At 40.3% G+C, this 12,064-nt stretch overlaps 1 protein-coding gene across 6 annotated transcripts in view; it reads right to left on the minus strand.

The window, feature by feature from the left end:
• GRIA4 (glutamate ionotropic receptor AMPA type subunit 4) overlaps positions 1-12,064 on the minus strand; it is a 237,775-nt gene that overhangs the window by 151,898 nt on the left and 73,813 nt on the right. For all 6 annotated transcript variants that reach the window (XM_086739579.1, XM_086739580.1, XM_086739581.1 and 3 more), the window contains exon 3: positions 7,819-8,058. In XM_086739579.1, coding sequence (XP_086595705.1) covers positions 7,819-8,058 — 240 coding nt within the window. The remainder of the gene's footprint in view (positions 1-7,818; positions 8,059-12,064) is intronic.

Below are 12,064 nucleotides of genomic sequence, written 5' to 3' on the forward strand. Positions count from 1 at the left end.
ACCTACAGTATAAGTGCCATGCTATGCATGGGATATATTTGGGCTACTAAAATGGCACACCAGTTTGATCACCGAACTTGATGGAACTGCTCTGAAATACGTAACAGCTGACACGGTGAAAACACTGTTGATTCTGATCTCAGTAACTGTAAAGACATAAAATATAGAAAAGTTCAAACCTACAGACCAGACGTTAGAGTAGTCTAACAAACACTATGAGACCAGGTATTAGATGCTGTTTGTTTTCAAGAATACATCATACCAGTATTTCTGCAACATCATGACATCACTCATCTTTGTTCCACAAAAGTCTGATACATGACTGCATGGTGCGGGTAAGAACCTTTCATTTTTAGTGGACACAGTCGTGCACTTCTGTTTCTCTTTTATTCTTGGACATTTTGCCAAAGGTGAGTAGGATGAAAAATGCTTATTGTGGGAATCCTTCAAAATTATTTCTGGTGATCATAATGAAAAAAAGGGCCCAAGGATAAGTGGATGACTGCAATTGAACAAAGTCAGACTCCCAACACCATCTTCTTTATGGACCAGCACATAACTGTTGTTTCTCAGGCTTACCTGAAACACCCTGTGACATTCTAGCAGTTTAAGGAAAGAGTGATGTAGGTCTGGGCTTGACAGTGTTCTGCACAAAACAGTTAATAACTAAGCAGCACTTGTTGGTGAAATCTTTCTTTTTTTTTTTTTTTTGGCACTACCGTGTTGTAAATTTGTCTTCAATTTGCTGTTTATTAGCAACACTTGGTCTTTTAAACTAATTTCACAAATAGAGCCTTGACTCAGTATTTTTCTGCAGACAAACATGCAGGTTATATATCTGTATTACTACTGGCTTTAGTATGTCTAGCTCTTCCAAATGAGCTAACTACTGAAATAACTTTCCAACTTGCTGTTACATTATTACTCTTTTCATTATCAAGACATTGACAAATTTGTTCAGAAGTGCAGTAAAAATATCAAGAAGAGTTTGATGTAAGGCCAGTTCTTACAGTTCCTAAATGCCCAGCTAAAAATAACTTAACAACTTATTGAGTACCATATTATAATTATATGGTACTTCAACCTGATATTACAGTGTTTTTATCTAAGTCACTTAGAATGTTTTTGATCTGATTTTTGAATAATAGAACATACTAAATGTTTTACAAAGGCTATATGTATAATTGAATAGGAATAATATATTATTGAAAGTTGCTCCATAGTATAAAATTATCTTTTCAGTGTCCCAAGTACTGTGAAGAAGCCATTCCTAGTTTCTTAGAGAAATAATGAAAATTATAAATATATAAATCTGAGAGGTCATAAGAGATCAACTAAGGCAGGATGTAGCAAAGCAGATCACCACTGTAGATATTTTCTAACCTCTTCTTTAAAGCCTCTAGTGGTAAAAATCCCCACAATCTCTTCAGCTTATTCTAAACTTACTGAAACATTTTTCCTAGTAACACCTTAAATCTGTCTTCCTGCAAAACAACTCTAATTCTTGCCTTGATCTCACTGGGTACAAAGAAGAATTGGTCTTTGCTCCGTAACAGACCTAGAAGGAAAAAAATCTCAATTCCTGAAGCTTTTTCTCACAGGTCATGACTTTTTCTTTTTTTTTTTTTTTTTTAATATTCTTCTTCTCCTCTAGACCCTTGAAACTTATATATGTGATATCTCTATGTAAGGGTCAGTGACCAGAGTGCCATTTCTGGAGCCTTCTCTTCTCCAGGCTGAACAGCCCCAACTCTCCGCGTGTCCATAGGAGAGGTGCTCCAGCCCTCTAATCATCTTCGTGGCCTCCTCTGGACTCACTTCAACAGGTCCACATCCTTCTTATGTGGGGGGTCCAGAGCTGGACGCAGCACTGCAGGTGGGGTCTCATGAAAGCGGAGGGGCAGAACCACCTCCTTCGATCTGCTGGCCACTCTTCTTTTGATGCAACCCTGGATGCGTTTGTGCTGCAAGTGCACATTGCCGGCTCATGTTGAGCTTCTCATCAGCCAACATCCCCAAGTCCTTCTCCTCAGGGCTGGTTTCAATCCATTCTCCGCTCAGCCTGAATTTGTGCTTGGGATTGCCCCAGCTCATGTACAGGACCTTGCACTTGACCTGGTTAAACTTCATGAGGTTTACACTGGCCCACCTCTCAAGCCTGTCAAGGCTCCCTACTGATTTTATGCTTTGTACCACCTTTACCGTATTTCACTTTCTTGATCTATCTATTTAGCAAGATCATTTTGAACTCTGAATCTGTCTTGTATCACCCTTACCTTGGCCAGGCTGGGTAGCCACTAGACCACTAGACCACAGCAAAGACATATCTCTAGTACCTCACTTGATACCTCCTCTTGCTTTTAAAATGTATCATTGCTGCTATGGTTTCTAATTTTCAAGACACCATGCTATAGCTGAATCTCTATTTTCTATTTTTTTTCTGGGAGAATATCAGGCATGAAGCAGTATCGCTGGAGTTACTAAGCACAGACACACCAAACCTAATGCTTATGGCTTGGCCAGCTACTGTGCCAAACAAGAAAATTATATTAGCCTGATAAACTGATTGTAAATAACCAACTCCATAATCTCCCTCAAAATATGAGGGAGAGCTATAAATTTGCTAGAGTTTTCTTTGCCTTCTCCAAACATCTGGGACTCACCTATCCTCCACAAGTCCTCAAAGACAAAAGCTTGGAGATTGCTACTCTATGTACTATAGGATTGATTTGAAATGGACATCAGGACTTGTGTAATCCTTCTGTCAGGTTTAAATTGTCATAAAATAGAACGGTTGCAACTTTAAAGGGGTTGCTATAAAAATACTATCCAGAAATGTGTGAAAATGAAATTTATCTTGTACACAGCAAGCTGATTTTCCTCACCTTCAATCATAACTGAGTTGGTTTAATGAACAACATGTAATTACAAGGAGTAAAAGAAAAAAAAAAGCATCGACAAGGTACATAAACAGGCTCACACATGATGCCTAATTTCTAGAGAACTATAACTATTTTACAGACCTTGCCTCTGGTGAGCCAACTGCTAGGCCAGCTGGTAGCTCTACCCCTCCTGCTATTGCTCTTTAGTCACAGTCAGGGACTGAAAATTCTTGCTGGGAAATGTTGAATTCAAATAGCTAATGAACTTCTGTGAAGTCAGCTTCCAGCTTGCTGGCTGCCATCCTTCATGGTGTCCCACGCTGCTCCACAGCCACTCTACCACTCTCCACCCTGGGAACCTTTAGCTCTGGGCAACCTTTGCAGTTTTATTAGCAACTTCAGCCATTCCAGCTCTCAGTAAGGATGCATGCGATGTGGAAAACTAACACCAACCTCTTGTATGCTTGATTCTTGCACCTCTCAATTCTCTACTGGATATTAGGAAAAATTTCTTTACCCAAAAGGTTGTCAAGCATGGGAAGAGGCTGTCCAGGTGTCGTAGTTCAGCCCCGTTCGGACCAGACTACGCAGTCTCTCTCTCACTCCCCCCACACTCCGAGAGAATAGGGAGAGAAAATATAAGGAAAAACGGCTCAAGGTTTGAGATAAGGACAGGGAGAAATCCTTAAAGTTACCGTCACGGGCAAAACAGACTCGACTTGGGGAAAACTATTCATTTATTACTACAAACAGCAGGATAATGAGACAGAGAACAAGATAACCGCCATCCACCCCTCCCTCTTCCCAAGCTTAACATTATCTCTACTACCTTCCCCCCCCCGAGCGGCACAGGGGGGAAGAGGGAATGGGCGTTGCAGTCAGTTCATCATATGTTGTTCTACGCCGCTGCTTCATGGTCGGGGGAAGAACTCCTCACATTCCTCCCCTGCTCCATTGTGGGGTCCCTCCCACGGGCCACAGTCCTTTGTGGAACTGCTCCGGCGTGGGTCATCTCTTCCACGGGTGCAGTCTCTCCAGAACAGCTGTCCCAGCAGGCCCTCCACGGGCCACAGCTGCCTTCAGGCATCCACCTCCCCCGGTGTGGGGTTCTCCACGGGCTCCAAGTGGATCTCTGCCCCTCCGTGGACCTCCATGGGCTGCAGGGGGACAACCTGCTCCACCATGGTCGTCACCACAGGCTGCAGGGGAATCTTGGCCAGGAGCCGCATTACTCCTCCCCCTCCTTCTGAACTGACCTTCGCGTCTGCAGCCGTTCCTCACAACAGGCTGGTAGATGTCTCTCAGGATCTTTTTTACATCTTATTCACTTCTCATCTCCTCTCCACTTCTTGCAGCTGGGCTGGACCGAGTCGGGCCCAGTCAGCTGCCTGGCGAGAGGCCAGAGGGTGAGGCCTGCAAGGCCCATGAGGCTTGCGCCTCCCCCTCTGCGCCTCTGCCCCTGCTCAGCTTCTTCACATCTTCTCTTCTCTTTTTCCTGTTTTCCCCTACTTAAATACGTTATCGCAGAGGCGTTATCACGGGACATTCTGCTACCAATCGGCTCGGCCTTGGCCAGCAGCAGGTCCGCCCTAGGCCCGGCCGAGTCCACTGAACAAAGGGGAGCGACTTCTAGCAGTTTTCTACAGAAGCTACCACCTTAGGCCCCTCCTTACTAACAAAACCACGACACCAGGGAAGTGGTTGAGTCACCATCCCTGGAAGTACTTAAAAGACAAGTACACATGGTGTTTAGGGACATGGTTTAGCAGTGGACTTGGCAGTGTTAGGTTAATGGTTGGACTTGATGATCTTAAGGGTCTTTTCCAACCTAAATAATTTTACAGTTCTATTTTTAAACAGCTTCTGACACCACACACAAATGTCTCCAGCCTTACTCTGTTGTTTCAGGGTCTAATTTTTGCTTTCTGGTACTAGAAAATATTGTCATCAACTAGCAGAACCATACTATAGGCACACCCGCGCAAGGTCAAAAATCCCATGGATAAGGAGATGCACAGCTCCACTTGACTGTATGCCTCTTTAAAAGAAACATCTCTCAATCACAACAAAACAACATATACAAATTAAATGTTTTTCTGGTCTATTCATTTGATTCTTTACTTAAGTCCCCTTAGAGATTACATCAAATATTAACTGAGCACTTCACCCCTGCTGCACTTCCCTTTCCTCTGGATATCTCAAGAAGGCATGATTTTCTTTTCAGCCCTAACTGCTGCTTTCCTAACTTAGGTAAGTGTTCTTCAGCCTGCTTTCCCCCTGTCCTGTCTGTGTTCCTGATACTTCGCTGTTAATAGTAATTTTATTAAGTACTGGGTCATAATTAAACCTTTTTATGGAAGCAGGGTAAGAGAAAGAAGAATGTATTGAAACAAAAGAACCCTTGAGGCTCTAGCCTTCTGTGTCACTCTTTACTTGCTCACTTTCCGTGTTAAATAATGAGCTGAATTTTCCTTCACCATTCTTTTAGGTCTAATGTCTTTTGGGAAACTTGTTCTCCTTTCCTGTAAGAAGACTACTCCATGGTGTAAACCCAAGTGCACTATGTGGCAATGATATGGAGAGAATAAGAATGCATTCCTGACCTGTAGTGAAGTGCTAACATAGATGCTCCCAGTAGCAAAGAGACAAGAAGAAAGTAGGACGGAGAGGTTGGGAAAGCAGATCTGAAAACAGTATGCATTTGCCCACCACAGCGTGTCACGACTGCTGCTGCAGGTTTGCCTACATTTATTCTGTCATACCACCTTCGGCCAAGGACTTCTGCCTTTTACAATACTGATAGTTGCTAAATGCTGCCTTCTTCACAAACAGCTATTGTGTCTGGCTGGAATTTACGCTTACTGCTTACCTTCCCCCATAGTTCACAGCTTCCCAGTTAAGCTGCAAAGATCAACTCACAGGCCCAGTACCAAAACCAGAAAGCTAAGGGGGGTCCCTTTCCTTCAGCTTGGTTGGATGGGGCTGCTCAGAGACAGAGAAACATCTGGCATGTAAACAAAGGATCTTTGGCAAAAATCTGGACAAGGTTAAGTTCTGGCCTCAGCAACAGAGACTCAATGACTCAACATCAATTATTTTTTTTTTCCGGTTACACTGTAAGATGATACTTACTTTTTTTCTTATCATAGCTCAGCTCCACACTAAAAATTTCTTACGGAATGGTTGTGAAAATTATTCAGCAATGATGTATTTTTACAGTCATCTTAATATTTAAAGACACATTGAATCTGATTTTCTCCTGCATTTAACTGAGTTACAAGACCTATTCAGAATTTGAGAGACTATCCAGTGTCACATCCCCCGCATGCAAGCTGGCAAAAGTAATCTCTTTATCAAAGACACACTGATGAGTTCAGAGTTGCTGAGTTCAGTTGCTGAGGGTCGTTTATTAACCACATTGTTACAGATGACGTTCTGAAACTGCCCTTGGTGTGATACTGCATGCTTAAAAATGATGTCTCAATCTAATTAAGCATGTGAACTTAGATGAGAAAGGTGACTGCAGGTTGTGCACTTCTTCTCTTATCAATTTGTTGAACTTGTAGGATCACTTCTATAATTAGGTACTTGTTTTCTTATTATCTATGTCTTGAGTAGGAATACTTTTAAATTCTGAACTTCATGAGGTTTACACGGCCCCACCTTCCCAGCATTCTGTAATGCTTCCCAGAACTTCCTTTGTAGGTCCAATAAACATTTTAAAAGTCTTCATTTTTTTTTAAAAAAAAAAAGTCTTTCAATTTGTTCCATTACTTATTTTGATTTAAATTCAAGTACTTAGGCAGTATATCAAGCTAAAAACTCACTAAAATATAGTGCTTGTATATATGAGAAAATTGACTTCTATAGCCATAATCAAATAATTAAACAGATTTAGTTAGGTCAGTATAATTCCCTATTTCTACTGCAGAGTAATTATACTGGAATAAAGCCACTTTAATTCCAGAATAGACTGTCCACATGGGGAGCTATATTGAAACAGCTGTAGTAAAATAATTATTTGACTACAGCTACGCTGCTCGCTTCCCCCCTGAAAGCAAGCCATCAACATAAAAATCTTGCCTCTTCCACAGAAGCTCAGCCATGTTGGCTCAATCCTATTCCATAAACAAAGGCAAAGGGTTTGCCAGCAGAATGAACATATGAGATGGAGAATAGGAGATTTTACTTCTCAATTCAGCACTGAGTGGTGAGGCGCAATGATGCACTTGCAGTTTTTTACCACTTAAAAGATTCTGAGATGCTCTGGGATGTGCAATGGATAATGTGGACAGAAAGTGCAGCCTTTTGTGCAACGCGCTATACATTTTATAAAAGTGTAGTCCATACTGCAGACGAAAGGAGTCGAAGATGGGCTACTGCAGCACCTCCTCCCTCTGCTGCCCCATGGATACCTCTCGCCTGGCAGGTATTGCCCCTTACCTCCACTTCTCTGCTGCAGCCTGAGGGCCTCATGCTAAGTGAGTCTCTCTCTGCATTGACCTTCCACGGCATGGAAGCCCCAGGGGGCTTGCTCACAACTCAGCTGGCACCAGTGCAGGCGCAGAGAAGTGGTTGGTCCTCTCTACTTCTTTGTACTGCCATCACTTATGAAGTGAGCTGAAGAGTGAACAGAGCTGTAAAATTCTGCATATTGAACTGTGTCTTTGTTTCACTAACATTAGTTAAAATGTTTTAGTATTCTAGACTTAAAGCACAGGCTTTGGCTGGTCGATTACATACTACATGCATCCCATAACCAACACTTGCAGATGAAGGAATTCTTCCTTCAGCCACGCAGCTATTCAGTCAGAGGTATTTCACCTCAAAGGCCCTTCAAATTTGTCTCCCTAAGCTCTCCATACGATCTAAGAATGCACAGCTCTTGCAAGAGTCATTTTAAGTAAAAAGATAAGAAAGCTGGGTCGCAACTCACCTCGATCTGTGTCATACAAGAAGACAAAGCGGTTCCATTCGTAGTGATCCAGCAAGCTCAAGAGGGCTCCTCGCAGCGACGGCCGCAGCTGCAGCACAAACTGACTCTCACCCTCCGTGGGGAAACTCGGCGTGATGAGGGAGATGTGCAAGGCGCTGCAGAATGAGGTCAAGGTATGTACAGATCTCTTATCATATAGTCCAAAAATGGCAAAAACTCCTCTAGAATACTGGGAGCAAACTGGAAGAAAAGAAAAAAACCACAGAGTTCAGCTAGTGACAAAATTTGTAAACATATACTAACACATTCCATCATCCTCAGATTTTTAATCTGAAGATTTCCACTTCTGCCTGTAAACATATACTAACACATTCCATCATCCTCAAATTTAACTTCAACGTTCACATGTATTTCATTCTGGAAACCAATAAATACATGGCTAACTAATATTTTATCACTTTTGGATCTTATTCAGAGAACATTACATTATCTATAGTGTTTTTACTCTAAAATAAATATAAAATAAATAACTTATTTTTGCACACCAGAGAAAAGCCAACATACACTGTTTTAACCATAGCTCTGCATATTATCAGGCACTGATCATTTCTACTACCTTAAACAGAAAAGTGTTCACCTTTTAAAATGTAAAAATTACCACAAAAATGTTACTGACCTCCTAAGTGAAATTTGGACATTTTGAATTGTAAGAATGTAGAATTTTCACTCCCTTTTAAGCAGGGAGCCCTTATGCTACATTAAAACTCTACTACAGGCACGGAGTAAAACCTGCCTCATGAATAACCTCCTTAAGAGAGCAGCTGAAGGAAAGCATAGTATAGAAAATATGACCAGGCTTTTGCCACAAACCTTTTATTTCTGCTCTGTATCAATCTCAAAACCAGAAAACAAATTACTGGAATATATATTCTGACTTTTGATTTGCTCTTGACTCATATAAGATAGATAAATAATTTTATTGATTTCAGCAGACTGGATAAGAGCTTTACTGATCTATGCACACAAAAGCAGGCATCTTGAGAAAATACTGCCTTTCTAGCAACTCATAAAGGGCCCAATGAAAAACATTCCACTCTTTCTGAAGTACAAAACAACTTATTAGAACCTGTGTGATCACTAATAGTGTTACCAGAATCATAGAAAACAGAGAAGGGCACAGTTAGGTGATTAATGTATCTGTTTTCTTCTAAGTATGTATTGCCTATGCTCTCCTGTTCCAGAGCCTCCCTTGCAACCCATCCTTGCATGTAGCCTAAACATGGGAAAACCTGTCACAGCCTTCTAACTAGATGATGGCCTCCTCTCTTCTAGCCTGGAGGTCACAGCCATCCTGTGAAAGCAGCACAGTCAGAGCACAGCGTACACACTCAGCAAATGGGCTGATTCAAACCAGTTCAGCTTTAATTCTTCCATGTTACATTTACTGCATAAAGAGCAAAAAAACCAAACTGCTCATTTTTCTCCTTAGAGTTGGGTGATTTACCCAGTTCCGATGCCAGAAATGGAATAAGTGGCTTGAGGGCAGTTCTGTGATTTTATGTGCTGCCCCACCGTCACAGCCCCCAATCTAAGGATTTTCATAGCTGGATTATATAGAAATAAAGGCTTTTAAAAAGCTTTCTTCCTTCCCCTAAGTTAGCCTTCAATATGTTGATAAACAGCTCTTACAAACCCTCTTAGTGTTTTCTTTGCTGGAGCACACAACATATGCTCTCCCAGACTCGTCAAATGACTGGCTTGCCATTACACTAAACATCCTAAAAAGTGTTGTTCTGTGCTTTCCCAGTTTCATCTCATCTTTCTTGAACACAGATGACCAACTTATTTAGAATTTCAGTTGAAGGCTTTCTGCTTCTTTTTACATTATTTCCCCATTTCTGCTGCAAAATACTTCTGCTGACATATCTTAAGGTGACATTGCATTTTTCTAAATCTCCATCTCGATGATGGCTCGACAAAAATCTCGGGATCAAAATTCTGCTCCTTCTTCCTTCTGAGCCATTTCAAAATGATGAGTTTCTGCTTATAGCATAATATTTTTATCAGTTACTCTTATTAGTTTTCCATTATGTCACATCTATGACTGTAGTGATCAAAATTATTTACTTCTACAGTTACATTCTTAGCCTGCTACAAAATTCTATTGATGTCTGTATCTGCCTCACCAGCAAATTCCATCAGGGTACTCTGACTTTTTAACTGTGTCTATTGTAAAATCAGTCTGTTAGTATCTTCCTCCTGTAGCTATGCTTCTCTAGCCTGATATCTCCAGTGTTTGTTGCCATCTTCTCCTTAGTTTCATGTCTACCTTTTAACTCTTCTATTTGTCTCCATTTTCATAAATCACTTCTATTAGGAGTATGTCTATTTAACTTCATTCTCTTGGCAATTGGAAGATACGGATTAAACCCATACTTTCTACCTTAATAACTTCTGGTTGCATTTTACACCTTTTTCTGTCTATAGTCATATTTTAAAGCTTTCTTTCCCTCAAAATCCATCCTGTAACTTTACAGTCTATTGATGTTAAGCCGCTAGGCCCATGGCTGCCAGATTCTATGTCCCCCTTTAAAAACAGCTATTGTATTTCCTGTTCACTGATCACACCTACCACAACTCATTTAACAACTTGACTAAGAAGCACTTGTTATTACATCTGTCCTTCAGTAAACCGACTCTTTAAGAACCATGGAAGAAAGAGATTATTTCCCTATTCCCATTAGCCATTATGCCTCTTTTAAGGTCAACACCCTCCTTGAGTGAAAATCAATATGAAGTATCTATTAGTTTTACGTCTCTAACCAGATTTTCCTGGTTTTCTGTCCCATCATCAATATATAACATCTTCAATTATTTTCTTATTTCCTATCTTTGTATTTAAAGATGTAAATAACCTTCTCGTGTTGTTCTAATGTCCTTTGCAAGTTTCAGTTTTCAATGGCAGAACTAACTTAGGCTCTCACTTCTGCAACAAATGTCCTCTGTACCTGCTGATTTCTTCAACACAAACTTTCCTACTAGTAACTCTTTTTAAACAACTGTTTCTTATATCTTTCCTGCATAATAATTTATTCAGTTCTAGAGTCACATCTTGCGTGTTACCTTCCCCTGCAAAAGGATTTCTCAGTGTTTTAAAAGTGTTTTTGTGAGGAAATGGCAGGCCTCCTCTATTTTCAAACACAGCCCAGTTAACTTTGTCAATTGAAATAGCTGAAAGTAAACCTTGTGTACATAAGTGGTAGTTACTTAAATGTGTTTTCTGTTTAGAGATAGCCCTTGTTAAGGCCCTGCATTGCCTTGCTTCTTTGCAGTTTTACATGAGCAAAGGGTACTTCTCGTAACACATGGTCCATACAGTAGGATTCTAAATGATGAAAAATTCCAGAAATCAATGTGAAGCTGTGAAATTGTACACTTAGTGGAATTAAAGCTCAAATCCATTCTCAAGACGGAGGAAAAAAAAAAGAGAGAAAAAAAGTCAAACCTGAACTTTCATTAAATAACATTATATGACCCTAAAATACTTTTAAATAAAAATATAAGAATAATAATACTTCATGTTTTCAAAGCAAACTATCCTTGCCACAGCCTACATCCAAATGCAATAAAACATTATCTGACTATCATTAAAATCCTAAAATAACAAATCCAAGAAAATTTGTGCTGCTGTACTCAAGATCAAGACTGGCAAGTCACTGAATAGTGTCCTTCTTTGCTCCCCGATAAGAAAAAAATGCTAAATTGAGGGTTATGAAAATTTCTTCTTACTCTGTACAATACCCACAGAGAGGAAAAATGCCTGTGACATTATGGAGATTAGGCTTAAACATATGCAGAAATGCTGCAACGCTCCTGAATCAATTTTACAGTAATCAGCAGCAACCACAAAAATCAGCAAAGCCATAAGTATTTGCATTCTGACTCAGTACTGTTCTCAGAAAATGCCTCTAGGCAAACATGACTACCTGGATTTCCCAATTCTGTATTTCTCTTACACTTCCAAAGGCATTCTACTCATTATAAATGGACTCAATTATGCTTCAGAAAACACAGTCTCATATTCGCATTCTAAGAAAAATTTGTTCAAGATCTTTTCCGCCATAAATATAAAGCAGTGCCGAATACATTTTCATGAGCATACTTTGAAACATATTGAATAATAATTTGTCTTTAAACCAGACATTTCTTCATAGCTGACAACTTAAATCCAGTACTACACATACGA

Source organism: Chlamydotis macqueenii, chromosome 1 (assembly GCF_036417535.1).
Source record: "Chlamydotis macqueenii isolate bChlMac1 chromosome 1, bChlMac1.mat, whole genome shotgun sequence".
In the NCBI taxonomy this organism is placed as follows: Eukaryota; Metazoa; Chordata; class Aves; order Otidiformes; family Otididae; genus Chlamydotis; species Chlamydotis macqueenii.